The sequence below is a fragment of the Sinohyriopsis cumingii genome, chromosome 14 (genome assembly GCF_028554795.1).
Source record: "Sinohyriopsis cumingii isolate HCF-2022 chromosome 14, ASM2855479v2, whole genome shotgun sequence".
Taxonomy (NCBI): Eukaryota; Metazoa; Mollusca; class Bivalvia; order Unionida; family Unionidae; genus Sinohyriopsis; species Sinohyriopsis cumingii.
In genome coordinates, this window is record NC_142974.1 from 60,408,908 (window position 1) to 60,424,424 (window position 15,517).

The 15,517-nt window shown below is 35.8% G+C and overlaps 1 protein-coding gene across 1 annotated transcript in view; it reads left to right on the top strand.

Annotated features, from left to right (window-relative positions):
- The window catches only part of LOC149783952 (enteropeptidase-like), a 74,117-nt gene that overhangs the window by 10,472 nt on the left and 48,128 nt on the right, over positions 1 to 15,517 (top strand). Inside the window, exons 5-6 of the mRNA XM_089932925.1 lie at positions 3,875 to 4,037; positions 5,937 to 6,133. Coding sequence (XP_089789051.1) covers positions 3,875 to 4,037; positions 5,937 to 6,133 — 360 coding nt within the window. The remainder of the gene's footprint in view (positions 1 to 3,874; positions 4,038 to 5,936; positions 6,134 to 15,517) is intronic.

A 15,517-nucleotide genomic window follows, 5' to 3' on the forward strand; every position in this document is an offset into this window, starting at 1 on the left:
TGTCTTCATTGTTGGACTTGATGTCTCTGGCAATCTTTGGGCAAGCAGAGAAGTTCAGCAATGAGCATGCCATGAAGTGAATGGTTAGGATAGCAAAGGTGATTAAATGGGTGGCCTTCCATTTGATGATGAATGCTTTGATTGCTACTGCCATCCATGATGTTGTGCATGACTTAGTTAAAGCCACACTGACACTGTGTCAAGAACTGCCCCTCCACATTGATGCATATCCACCGTTACCTTATAAATCAGTTCATTCTCAAAGACATGGTCAGAAAGGATACAGGATCATTTGCTGCACACACCCTAAACCAGCCACATTCCAAATCTACATGCACAGACAACCATCTGATCAGTCTTGGGGCAGTTGTATAGAAGGTCTAAGAAGCAAAGTTTCTCTCTCCACAAGCCTCCACCCTATCACCATTGAGTTGTATCCCCGACCACATGCAGACATCCAACAGGTAGGCACCAGGCACTTGCTTTTAAAAGAGCATTTGATAGATCTTCTTCAGTAATACGATTGGTCAATCCAAATTATCTCAGAGGGGCATCGGATATTGTTTTGCCAACTCCCTCCCCTTTTATCCTCTCCATTCTAGTTGAAGTACCAATAGATTCTGTAAAGGACACACTTTCATTGCAAGAGATCAGGAGGCTTATTGAGAGGTGGGAAGTGTACAGAATCCACAATCTCTGTGGCTTTACTCCAGGTTTTCCTAGTCTAGAAGGCCAGTGGAAACAATCTCTAGGGCTTTACTCCAGGCTTTTCCTAGTCTAGAAGGCCAGTGGAAAGTGTACAGAATCCACAATATCTAGGGCTTTACTCCAGGCTTTTTCTGGTCCTGAAGGCCAGTGGAAAGTGTACAGAATCCACAGTATCTAGGGCTTTACTCCAGTATTTTGCTGATCTAGAAGGCCAGTGGAAAGTGTACAGAATCCACAAATTCTAGGGTTTTACCCCAGGCTTTTCCTAGTCTAGATGGCCTTGCTTTCTCAATGGTGCACTTCAGTTGCAGGATCAGTGCAATGAGTGAAATAGTATCATTCATGGATCAGTGGTGAAAAGAAGGTTGGATCACAACAGGAATACCTGTGTTAATAACCCCAACCAGATATGGCCATGTGTATGGATGGTAGTACTTACAGTTGTGAAGCTCATCTGTTGCTGTACTTTAACACTATCATTGAATAGTGGGATCTGGTGGATGCAGGCCTCCACTTCAAACTCATCAAGCTATCATCAAGGTTTTTTCATGTTTGGAAAAATTTTCTTCAGGGCAAGGTCGTGCTCAATGTCATCAAACACTGTGGTGCCAAATCACCCCAATGCTGCATTAATTGACTCTGTGAGTTCTGTCTTTGGTGCATACATCACACCATCAACATCCAGATCAGACATATTCATGGCAGACTTGGGGATCTGGCCGATTTTCTGGCCAAGGAGAGCCAGATTCTCAATGCAGAATGGTTCCACCATATATTGGTCTTTCATTTAGATTTTCTAGTTGTACAGGTGTCCATTTAAATGATTGATCTTTTAAGACCAGGTGGAATAATAAACTACCCACCTTCATCTCCTCATGACCTTGTCCAAAGGCTTTGACCATTGATGCCCATTCTGTTAGGTGGGAGGGTTTGTGGACATTTGCCTACACCCCTCCCCAGAGGTCTAAGTCCCAAACATTATAAAAGAACTGATATCCCCTTTCCACTGGGACAAGTCCTGAATTATATATCTAGTTATAGATATACCCAAGAAGATTCCAACCATGGAAAATTTTTCTCAGTCATGAGTATTGGATCCAAGTGTTTCATCCTTGCCTGGTCTGGTTTTTTCTTCAAATCTGGCTCTTGTCAGGAGATCCATTCAGCATAAATAATTTAACCCATTGATCGTGGAAATAAAATTGCTCCAGCAAGAAGGCCCCTAACTCTAAAGGTTTTTGAGAAAATAGGCATGTTTTCTGCAAAGTCACTAATATCATCCCTTTAGGTACCTCAATCCCACAAGTAGTTGAACAATTGGCCCCAACTACTATAAAGGGCTACCACCAACTTTGATTTACAAAATCATTCACACTATTTCCCAAGTGGAATCTTTTCTAAACTCAGACTTGACTGAATTCAGACAAATTCGAGCCTTTAGCTAGGACTTCACTGAAACTCTTCTGATAACAAAACCTATTCCCTGATAGTGTTGGTTTTGGCATCCAGAATCAGTGAATTACATGCTCTCATCATCGACCCAGCCTATGTTCAGTTTTCATCAGATGGCTCAGTGCTTTGTATGATGCAACATCATTTTGTTGCTGTTAGTTGGCAATTAGAAAATCATCATATTACCTAACTCTTGTATTTAAATTGGACATTGTGCATGCTTACAAGCTTTATTAGAAGCAAACTGAGCTAATTTATGAACCGTAAAACTGTCTTTCTAGTTAAACTTGTGAAAGAGGATATAATCCTGCAAGGATTTTCCATCATGGCTAAAACGGATAATATGCATGGCAGACTCATGTATCTCGTCAAAACAGTTTCTCTGCTGTTGAAATCTGAGCAATCTTTGTGAGCCTTGCCTTTGATTGTAATGTTCATCTCAGAGATATTGTCAAGGTCAAAGGTCATCATCCGGCACACATGTTCAGTGTTCTTTAACTTTTACCTATGAGATTTAACTCTCCATTAAATACAGTCTTTATCTAGTATGCAGTTTCAGTTTTACAGGTGGCTACCAGGTCCAGTTGACTTTAGCACAACACCCAGACAGACACCATTAAGAAGCTTTTGATAGATTTGACCAAAACCGTTATTGTTTATAACATTTTATTTATTTCTTTTTCCCAAACTTTAGACCACATCACTTGTTGTACTGCTTGCAAGTTAAGAGCGTGGGTCATCTTTCATATTGGGAATCAAAATATCCTCTCTGATGGTTGCTGGAGGTATAGGTGGGATGCCTAAATGAGTACCTCATCGCATTATTTTAATACCCTTCCACATGAACATCCTGTTCATGGCGTTCTGCTCAGCTTAAAACTAGTGACACCTGGTGGTGGCAGGGGGAAGTAATGGGCAAGAGGTATTGCCCTTTTGTATAATGTAGACTGTAAAAACAAACTTTTGGATCTTGGAAGGGCTGGAGTTTAGCCTATAATGTTTATTTGATCAGATAAGTATTCCAGGAAAAGTTAAGTTACTGAAATTTTGCTATTCCCTTAAATTGACCTTATTGTGTTCTGCCATTTATACTGATTGCATCAGTTTAACTCAGGAGAAATACCATAATACAGTGTACTTCATTTACATGTCATCTACCACAATGTAAGGCATACACTTAGAATATTATACATATATGGCTGCCAAAAAGAACATTAAAATGAGGGAGAACTGTCCAAAATATTGCTTTGTGTTTGTCATGTACATCAATTATTTGTGTTTACTTAACACGTGGAATACTTTTGCGGCTGCTATAAAGAATAACACACTTGTAGGAGACTTGTACAATATACCTGATCATGCTTGTCATCCACTTCAATGTGAAGTGTACACTTATAACAAGGAATTCTTCATGACAGCCATATAAGCATTATAATGGGAGGAAGTGTACATCATACCACTTCAATGTAAAGTGTTCACTTATAACAGGGAATACTTTATGACTGCCATAAAAGCATTATAATTCGGGAACTAACTGTACAACATACCTCATGCTAAAATTCATCCACCTCAGTGTAAGGTATATACTTTTAATATAACATATTTTAATGGTTGCTATGAAGAACATTACAGAAAGGGAGGACTGTACAATATACCAAATGGATTGTCACCTGCTTCAATACATCATAGTGATTCATTTCTATTAATTGTACAGGCACACCAGACTATCAAGTCAAGCTAATCAATGGGGATGGTTCCTATGGCAGTATTGCCATTTTCTACCAGGGTCTTTGGAGGCCAGTGTGTATGTCAAAATACAGTATGCCGGCAGGCAACACCAACACTGTTCGGCTAGCATGCAAAAAAATGGGTTACACGTAAGAATGACTTTTTTATTTACTTAATAGGGATTATTAAAACAAATAACTATTGATCTGCTTTGGAAAATGAATAAAGAACATTGGTCCGCCTTCTATATGGCCCCAGCCACCAGTAGCCACCTTTGTTTCATGGCCAGTTTTCTCTGTGTGAACAAGTTTGTGTAAAAAAAAACCTATTATAAGGCCACTTTCCCAGTACAAAATGGGTGACCAGAGAAGTGGAGGATAGGAGGGCACTGTACAGTATTATATTTTATTATCTGCTTATTTTTATTTGATGGACAAGGAAAAACTCTGTTTCCAAAGATGATATATAGTAGCCCCCTCTTGAATGCCACCCCCCCCCCGACCAGTGGCCACGCATTTCTTATGGCCAGAATCCCTTGGCACTGACGAGTTTGTCTTCAAAAGTACCCCTCAAGAATAGCCACCCCTCTAATGCAACCAGTGGCCAGCATATTACTACAAAAATGTAAAATGTTCCCCTCGCAAGCAGCTACTTTTTATTTCAAATGTCTCCAGAATCAATAATTACTTCATATCATAAGGTTGTTGTTGCTGTGGGGTCTAATGCCATTTTTCAGCACATGATAGGCTATACATGGAGGCCAGTATTAATGGTGGAGGAAAAACCCGGGAAAACCTCAGAAAGAACCACCAATCCATGAGAAGCTATTGGCAAGCTTTCTCACATACCTACATTGGCCGAATTTGAGACTCGAACCCATGCAGACAAAGGTGAGATGGCAGTGATCTGTAACGGAGAGCACTTTAAACCACTTGGCCACTCTGGGCCCCCTGTGATGTAAGGTAAGTAATCATATTAGCTCTACTGTTGATACATATCTCCAAATGTCATGCTTCCATTAATAAAAGTCTTGACTAAAGTACATGTAACACTATGATTAATATTATATCATTGTCTATAAAAGCTGATGTTTACAGGAAATGGACTCAACAATGTTATGATAGAGTTTTGGGCTTCACACATCTGTCGAGTTCTTCTCTTGGATGATTACAACCGGATGTAATTGTCAAGATCATAACATGGTCAGCCTAGGTTAAAAATAGATTTTTTACCTTAACACACAGAGAAATTAACCTTTAACAAAACAATGTACCAGACAAAGACCAAAAAATCACATGAACATGCATATTTTGCTTCCCTTACAAAGAAGGCATTTAGTTCACTCTACAAAAGTTTGTCTGCTTAATTAAATTGCATACAGTTAGTAACATCCAAATAAATCCCTACCAAACATTAACATGTCATCACGTAAACAGAGACGTTTCATTTTAGAAGAAAGTCAATTATTCTACTTGATGACATCGGGTGGGGTGGAGATGGGGGACTTGCAGAACAATTTTATGTTGAAAAGACTCGAATAAACAATGTCATAACCGATAAGGAGATTATTCAGCAGTGCTGAGTGGGAAAATAGAGCAAATGGAAAGAGAATTATGTTTGCACCAAGATTTAAATGACGTTTTTTAATGGTTTTGCAATGTGCATAACAACAATATCCACTCGCATATCATGCTTACATCAAGAATAAGTACTATTAATGTATATTCAGTTGAAATAAGTCTATTACTATAACAAGAAGAACCTTTTAATAATTAATGTTACTTTTAAATAAAGATACTAAATGCTTTGAAGTTATGTAGCATTCTTACTACATACATATACTTCTCTGAATCTCTCCAGAAATGTAGCCCCCCCCTCTGGAAAGGCCTCTCATTTTATAAGGCCACTTTAGCGGTGTAGAAGGGGTGGCCGTATTATGAAGTGGGTTACCGCTGTAATTCATTAAAGCTGCTACTTTAATAGTGTCGGTCATTTGATGATAATTTGAGGCAATTATAATAATGATCGATAGGATAATTATTTTTCAGTGGAAGATTTCAAAGTGCATTTGCCAACTCCCGAGGTGGATTTGTCAACTCGTGGCACCATCCAGTGGAGTTTGCCATGAAAGTATCTTGCGACCATGACCAAGTGGACATATCCAACTGTAGCATGAATTTAACTCGTGCTGAAGAAAGCACCAACTCTTGTTACTACTACCAGGCTGCCTTTTGTAGTAACGATGGTAAGAAACGTACACAAAAAGTTCACATTCTTGATGAGAAATTAATGTTTTAGAAATGAATTGTAATTATCACTTTGCCTGATATTTTTTGCCTTTGTTCTAGGTGTCACTTTACAAGTATTTACTAACAGATTATTTTGAATCATTGTAAATATTACAGGCCTGCCATCCTTTATGATTTTGCCATAATTTTTAAGGAAATGTCCTGTAAATTATTGATTTTCAGAGTTAAAGCACAAATTTCAGAAATGCTAGTTTTTATGATAAAATACAAATGCTGGCTTGTTCATATTTAATTCAGATTTGAATGTTATATTTGATTGAGTTGAATTGGTCAGGGAACGGGAGTAACTTGAGTTGAATTGGTCAGGGAACCAGAGTAACTTGACCATCATACATCAGAAACTTTAAACTGCATATTTTGAGATGCAAGGCAGATGCATGATCAAGTTGTTGCTTATTTTTCAATTGGCATAAAGAAGTGACATGTCAAGATGAAAGGGATAATAAACTTGCAAAATTTTAATAGTATAGAAGAATGAAATGGAATATTCAGATTCTTGTTAGAAAAGGCAGGATTAGTGGACAATGTGTTGATTTGGGTATGTTACATAGCATGAAAGATGATTTCTATCACCCTGGCCCATGTGAATGTTTTAAAGGATTACATTTAGTTGAGATATATTAAGAAGCCATTGAGCTCTGTAGGTTTTGCAATTACACTTTGTGAAACATTGTTGGAGGTAATTAAGGATCCAGTAAACTTTAAAAACTTTTGAGTTGAACACAATGTTTACGGTCGCTGCACGAATCTTGAACCATACTTCTCGACTTTTAAATGCATGTTTTCCAGTGTCACAGTAGCCATGAATTATATTTTGTTAAACCATACTGAAAACTGGTCCAATTTAATGGTAAATAAATCAACTACTGAAAGGTTTTGTTCGGGTTTGCAGTGATCATTATGAACATGCACATATTAACAAACTAGTTATACTGCAAATTTTAAAATAGTTTTTGCCATTTTTGACTTGCAGCTGATGATATCTTGTGAAGACAATTGTGTAAAGTTGTGCATATTTAGAAATCACTGCTTTTGTAATTTAGAGTTATGTCCCCTTTGTCTTGTAGCTTAAGGCAGTATATGCCATTGCCCCCCAGTTTGTTTATGGATTTCCATGGTAATATTTATGGTTATCATCATCAACAAATCACTGCACTACCAAAATGATTATGAGAGATTTACAGTTTGTATTGGATTGCTGCGAAAGTATGTACATGTTTCGGCATTGTTGGAAGATGAGCTTTTGGACAAATTTTAAATTTTGTTAGACTCCTATTCAGGTATGTCATGCTTTAAAAAAAAAAATAGCTGATAAACAGTGATCTCAGATAAACACTGGTACAATGTTATTTACAATCAAATATAAACTTCAATTTTTTTGTAAATTTCTACTTAAGCACTTGCATCACAAAAACAATTAAATCATAGCGATCTCTGCATTCTCTGTTGATGCTAAAATAAGCTGGTAATTACATGCTGGAATATCAGAACTCAGTTGAGTTTAGGGTCCTGATGTATCGGAGAAAGTTGAAGAAAGATTTTGATATATAAACAGTTGAAGGATATTATACTTCTACAACCTGTAAATTCCCCCTAGTTGATTCATCTGTAGTATTATTGCTCCTTATTCCTGCAACAAAATAATGTATACTTCATTAATTGCATGTCATTTTGCACACAGGTCAGTTCACCATTATAACTGACAGACATGAGTGAATTTTATTCAGATTTTTGTCTGTTCCCCAAATGAGTTTATTGAAACTTTCCAAATAGAATTTTGAGTTGCTCCTTTTGTTTTCAAGCTTTGATTGATAAGTATTTTTTACTTTTACAATCATACTTGGTATTTTACTTCTTTATGCTTTATATTGTACATGATTTCCCATGTCCTTGAACTGGTCTTATCTCTTTATGCAACTAAGATTCCATTTGTAAGCTAATTGGGTTGGATTTTATTATTTACCTGAGATAGTTTCAGTGGTGCATGTTTAGAGACAGCATTCATAAATAATTCAGTCCACACAATAAGAGTTCCTCTCTCTCTCTATTATAGGGTTTATTGACATTTTTCAGCACAGGATAGGCTATACATGGTGGCCAGTATTATTGGTGGAGGAAGTAACTGGGAAAACTGCAGAAAGAACCACCAACCCACGAGCAGCTACTGGCAAACTTTCTCACATATCCACATTGGTGGAATTCGAGACTCGAACGCTCACAGACAAAGGTGAGATGGCAGTGATCCGTAATAGTGAGCGATTTAGACCACTCAGCCTTTCAGGGCCCCAACAAGTGTTTCATGCATATCATCAAATGTTTGGATTATATCCATGGAACTTTAATGAAGTCATCAAGAAATTGTTCTTTATTAAGGTGTTTGAACAATCAGTATGTTATAGTGTTGTGTGTATTTTTCATATTTGTTTTGCATTTTACCTTTCTTGTGAGAAAAGTAGGATAGTGATCACTAAGATCAATATTCAGTACATTACCATTTGCCACATTGTCTAGTAGGTTGGTATAACTGTGGTCAGTTAAAGTGATGGATATTTATTTTACCATTACTGGTTCATGTACCAGCTGGACAAGACCAAAGAATTAAAAAGAATTGCTGTACTCTTATTTGCCTTTTTAATATTTATTTTGATTTAAAAAAAGCCATGCATCAATTATTATTATTATTATTATTATTATTATTTTACATAATCCAGATGGCTTTGTGTGTACTGTACAGTAAAATCATAATTACAGGTAGAAGTTGTTCTCTCCATAATGTATGTTCCACTCAAAATACTATACTTTAATCCATCGTAGAAACGAAATCATCACCAGCTTAAAAATATATGCTAAACATAGCTCGTTAAAAATAATAACTGGATTAGTCAGTTGCTATACTTGCCATGATCAGAAGACATTTGGCCTACCAGGTGTATGAGAAACCAACAATGAACAGAAAATCAAAAGCCATATATGGCTATTCATTGGGACCCAGGAACAGAAACTTCACTTGCCGTCACAGACATATTTTGTATATTGAATGACCCCTGAACCAAATGAGAATGGATGTAACTGGTATCTTTTCTCAAAAGACTAACATTCTTTCTTCAAAGTAGCTTTAAGTCATAGACAAATAGATGAAGATATCTAACTACACCTATCATACTGGAATACAATTTATGATGCGCTAACAAAACTACTTTTCCCACCAATTGCATTGACATAGTTGCTGTTTTGATCTCTGCTTGGATTGCTGTTTTATATGAGCTTTCTTGTTCTTTAATCCTTCCCTATACTGACTTAATAGCATGTAATAGTTGCATTAAGTATTCTGTTTTAAGTTCCTAATTATTCTTTGTTGTCCATACAATGAGGATTATCACTTTGGTTCAAGTGTTCCCTGGAATCATCTTGATTAATGGAGCCTGCAATTGCCTGATATTCTGGAAGAGTGTGGATTGTACTGACTGTATTATTTAGGTTGAAGTCTAGTAATAAATCTATTTACTAGTATAAATCTAGTTACTAGTAGAAATCTAGTTACTAGTATAAATCTAGTTACTAGTTGAAATTTAGTTACTAGTATAAATCTAGTTACTAGTATAAATCTTTGTACTGGTATAGATCCTAGCATAAAACTGCTCTTATCTTGGCTATTCTCATCATGTCTTCATTGAAGGATATTATAATCTAACCATGAGAAACAGTTCTGCCACTTTATGTGTATGTCATGTGTTGTCTTATCAAAAATAGCTGTCACAGTGTTCTTGTCTGTTTTGTGTAGATTGTCTCATTTGGAACATTTGAACTGATTGAAATCATGTAAGGTTGAAACTCTAATATCTGTTTTATACACTCAACATTTTGTTGAACTGTATGCACAGAAACACTCTATTTATTATGTTTGCCCATAAATAATTTTGGATAAGTGTCTGTCATGTAGGATAAATGCAAGTCAGTATTAGCACCATTATTTCTGGTCTGTTCATGATTTCCTACATGAGATTATGTAGCTCATATCTTCAGGTATATCAGACATAAATTGATGCTGAAGTTGTTGAGCATCAAGAATACTAATATGGTTGCCATCCATTAGAGAATATTGATAGTGTTGCCATCCATCGAATAATATTAATATGTCTCCCATCCATCAGAGAATATTGATAATGATGGCATCCATTAGAGAATACTGATATGTCTCCCATCCATTGAAAAACACTGATAATAATGCCATCCATCAAATAATACTAATATGTCTCCCATCCATCAAAGAATATTGATAATGTTGCCATCCATCAAAGAGTACTAATATGTCTCCCATCCATCAAAGAATATTGATAATGTTGCCATCCATCAAAGAGTACTAATATGTCTCCCATCCATCAAAAGAATATTGATAATGTTGCCATCCATCAAAGAATACTAATATGTATCCCATCCATCAAAGAATATTGAAAATGTTGCCATCCATCAAAGAATACTAATATGTCTCCCATCCATCAAAAGAATATTGATAATGTTGCCATCCATCAAAGAGTACTAATATGTCTCCCATCCATCAAAGAATATTGATAATGTTGCCATCCATCAAAGAGTACTAATATGTCTCCCATCCATCAAAAGAATATTGATAATGTTGCCATCCATCAAAGAATACTAATATGTCTCCCATCCATCAAAAGAATATTGATAATGTTACCATTCATCAAAGAATACTAATATGTCTCCCATCCATCAAAGAATATTGAAAATGTTGCCATCCATCAAAAAATACTATGTCTCCCATCCATCAGAGAATATTGATATTGCTGCCATCCATCAGAGAATACTAATATGTCTCCCATCCTTCAAAGAATACTAATATGTCTCCGATCCATCAAAGAATATTGAAAATGTTGCCATCCATCAAAGAATACTAATATGTCTCCCATCCATCAGAGAATATTGATATTGCTGCCATCCATCAGAGAATACTAATATGTCTCCCATCCATCAAAGAATATTGATAATGTTGCCATCCATCAAAGAATATTGATATTGCTACCCTGCATGGGGTTAGGTAGCATAGATCTTCAGGTACATCAGACATGCTGAAGCCAGAAAATGATGCACAAGCTAAGCTAAGTTCATTTAGTATGAAACCAACAAGGCTGGTATATAAATTTTACTATGGTTCCGATAATAATAATAATAATACTTTATTTATAGAGGATGACTGATTAGTCAATGACTAATCTCCCTTGAGGCCCTCTTAAGGAGATTATAACAATGCACATTATATGAAGATAGCAATAATTACTGTTTATTTTAACATGTTTAGTATTAACATATAGATTCCATTATCTATTAGAAACACATACAAGCTCATGATATCTCTTCTTAAATACTGTACTGTTTTCAGCACATTTTGTATGTAGTGGAAGCTTGTTCCACAGAACTGTACCAGAGTATTGGAAGCTCTTTTTAAATTGCACTGTTCTTGGTTTAGGTGCTAGAAGGTTTCCATGTGATATTGATCTCAACTGGTATTGAGTTGAAAAAGGCCTAAATAAGTCCTGAAGATACTCTGGTGCAGTTCCTTGTAGACATTTGTATATAAGAACTACCTTGTGAAAATCTATCCTTTTATATGCTGTGAACCATTTGAGTTTTGTAAGCAGTGCTTTTGAGGGATGATCAATAGATGCATCTAAAATTATGTATGCTGCTTGTTTCTGAAGTTTCTAAGTCCTGTCAAGCTGAGATTTATTACATATATTTGTACAATAATCTATTGTTGGAGGAATATATGACTTGTAGTATATTGTGAGTTTCCATAGGTAAATATTTCTTGATTCTGCTGAGTAGGGCAATTTTGGATGACAATGTTTTACAATAGCTTATCATTATGGTCATCCCATTGTAAAATATTATCTACCGACACACTTAAAAGCTTTTCATGTTTGGTATTTTCTAACAGATGATTATTTATTGCAAGAGATAGTTCTGGGTTCCCTACCTTGTGTAGCTTTTGTGATGTCCACAAAATTATACATTTTGTTTTACCTTCATTAATTACCGTTCTATTTTGATGTGCTCAGCTTTGGACTCTAATAAGGTTTGAGTTTAATCTCATTTGGATAACTTCAGTATCAGAACTAGTTGTATACAAGGCTGCATCATCTACAAACAAATCTGTGTTTTTGGATTCATTATTTAATGGTAGATCATTGGTATAGATAAGGAAGAGGAGAGGGCCTAAAACTGAGCCTTGAAGGACCCCTGAATGAATAGTGCAATTTTAAAGCTAATATTGCCAATGCTTACTTGTTGAGATCTTTGGTTTAGGTATAATCTAAACTTTTTTAAAAAAGGATTGTCAAAGCTGTAACAATTTAACTTTTGCAGCAGAATTTCATGATCAACAAGATCAAAGGCTTTCTTGAAGTCAAGGAAAGCAATCCCAGTCATATGTCCATTATCCATTTCCTTCAGCCATAGATCAGTTAATTTGGTAAGTTCTGTCTGGCATGAGTGGTTCTTTCTAAATCCTGATTGCACTTTATGGAACAGGGATTAAGTATGAAAAAGTTTATAGACCTGAATGGCTACTTGCTTTTCAAAATAATTTTGACAATACAGGTAGAATTGATATTGGTCTGTAATTCCCTGGATCCTCCTTTTCTCATTTCTTAAAGATAGGTGTAACCTTTGCACATTTCATTGTTTCTAGGAAGTTACCACCTTAAATTTATGATATGTGTTAATGAATTTGTTATTACTGGTGCAGCAATTTTAAGAATTTGTGGACCGATATTGTTCAAACCAGATGATTTATTAATATTCACCTTATTGAGCATATCAAAAACATCAGGAACTTTAGCTGTTATAAATGAAAGAAGAGCATCAAGTTCAATTGGGATGTTAGTCTGGTTCTGAATAATGTTACTGGAGAGGCTTATGAAGAAATTGTTGAACATTTCCACAATGTCTTGTACAGATGTTGCTATATCATCATTTTGCTTAGGTCTAGGTGGAAAAAAGCTGCTGTTGGGTGGGCTCAGCTTATTTAGATGTTTCCACAATATCTTGGTACTCTTACTTTCCTCAATAGCCTGTTTATAGTAGTTCTCTTTTGCCTTATCTATCATGTGCTTAGCTTTATTCCTACACTTTCTATGTTTTTTTGTGTCTTTTCTATTGTGGAAATTGTCTATTAGGTGCCTAGCCTCGTTAATTTCAGGGATAATCCACTTGGGTATAATTTTTTGTTTAACCCTTGTTGTTTTAATTGGGACATGCTTGTCTTAGGCTGCATGGAACAGCAGATACCATTTGTATAAGGCTGTGTTGAGATCAGCTATATTGCAGACTGATTGGAAGGGTTTGCAAACTAAATCAATTAAGAACTTTTCCTCATCAAACTGTTTCAAGTTCCTGTCTTGTATTTCAGTGTGTTGACCATTTTTAGATGATTTTGGAACATCTCTAGTTATACAGACTGGATAGTGGTCACTCAGTGCATAGATTAATTTCACTTATGTTGTCAGGTTTATTAGTTTAGACATGATCAATGATGGTAGCACTTTTATCTGTTACTCTAGTTGGGGTGTTACTTAATTGAGTAAAAGTTGTAAATTTCAAAGTTACTTATCTATGTTAATGGTGGAGTTTTCATGTAGTCAATGTTAAAATCACCTAATATGATAGTTTCTAAATCTTCCTTTAGGAATGCTTTTTGAATTTTCACCTCAAATTTATCAATCCAGTCAGCTGTGGAACTATGTGGCCTGTAAATATAGCATAAGAGTATTGGCTTTGTTTGGGCAAGGGTTACTTTGATCCAGATGATCTCTACTTCAATAGTCTTGAGATCAACATGTCTGTTATATGGAACTGTCTACATATAGAGAAGACCCCCACCCCCAATGGATTCCCTATCTTTTCTTCCAGAGTTGAACCCCAGTATTTGGAGAGTCAAATCATCAGTATCATCAGAAAGAAAGGTTTCACAGAGACCTAGAATATTGACTGATCTAGTTTGCTGTAATATGAATTTAATCTCATTCAGTTTAGGGAGGATGTGTTGAATATTGAGGTTGATTACTTGCAGACCTCTTTTGAGGAGGCCAACCACATGACATTTTTGATCAGATTATTGATTTTCAGACATGGTAGTATGCAATGTATTGTTTTAGACTTGACATATTTCTTTTCTCGCCTTGAATATTTACATAAACACATAAAGAAGATTAACATACAAGATCCATATGTTGTAATATGACCAAATGTAGTAGAGATGGATAAATGAGAATCTTCAATTATATGAGACTGATTTACACACACACACACACACACACACACACACACACACATACATATATACATACATACAAGAAGACACTGACATATCAGAAGGAGAAGTAACTTTAACAGTACCACATAGTTGTTTACATGATAACAAGTTGCACTTTGTACACAAATCAAATAGTGCTTGAAACCTGTTTATAGAATTATTGCATTGAAATGTATACATATATTGTAATGCATTTTGTTGCTGGTTATGTGTTGCTTGGGCCTGTGCTGTCATTACCTTCTACTAATAGGCATGTGCACAGCTTTTGTTTACGTCCTAGTTCATTACAAACATGGCAACAAATATGTTTTACATGCAGACATTGCTGTGTTACATGACCGTGCTCTCCACAATGCTAGCAGATTTGCGACTCATGCCTAGCCCGTTTTATAAGTCTTATGTACTGGTCTGTATTCCTAAGAAGCAATGCAGTGCCTCTGTTGGACAAGTGGATCCAGTCTTGCTGGTATATTTAATGTTGTTTCACTGTACCTTGATTGTTTTTGAAGAAGGTCCTGTATTGCAGAACAAAGAGTAGTTTGAAATTTTCACACAATGTACTTAGGGTATCATTAAGTGGAGTCATAATTACATCCCTTCTTGCCGGTGGACCTGAGATTATTATTTTATACTCTGTGTTTTTTGGACCTGATGGCATACAACAAGCTTTCATAATCATCCTCAATGCCATTTAGAGATTGTCTGTTACTTTAATTGCTGCCACCAATGAAAAGAATTTCAGATATGGAGACATATTCAATTTTAATATTTTCTCTGTAATAGTATTAATAGTTGCACCTCTATGGATATTTGCATAAGTTTTATATAATCCTCTTGTTCTTACTTCTTTGATTATTGATGATCCTATTAGAAGAGATCTGTCTTTAATTATGTTGCTGATTTTGACAAGTGGCGGATTCATATGTATTGCTTGGACTTCTTGATTTCCATGACTAGACTGACAGAGAGTTTGGTGACTGCTGTATTT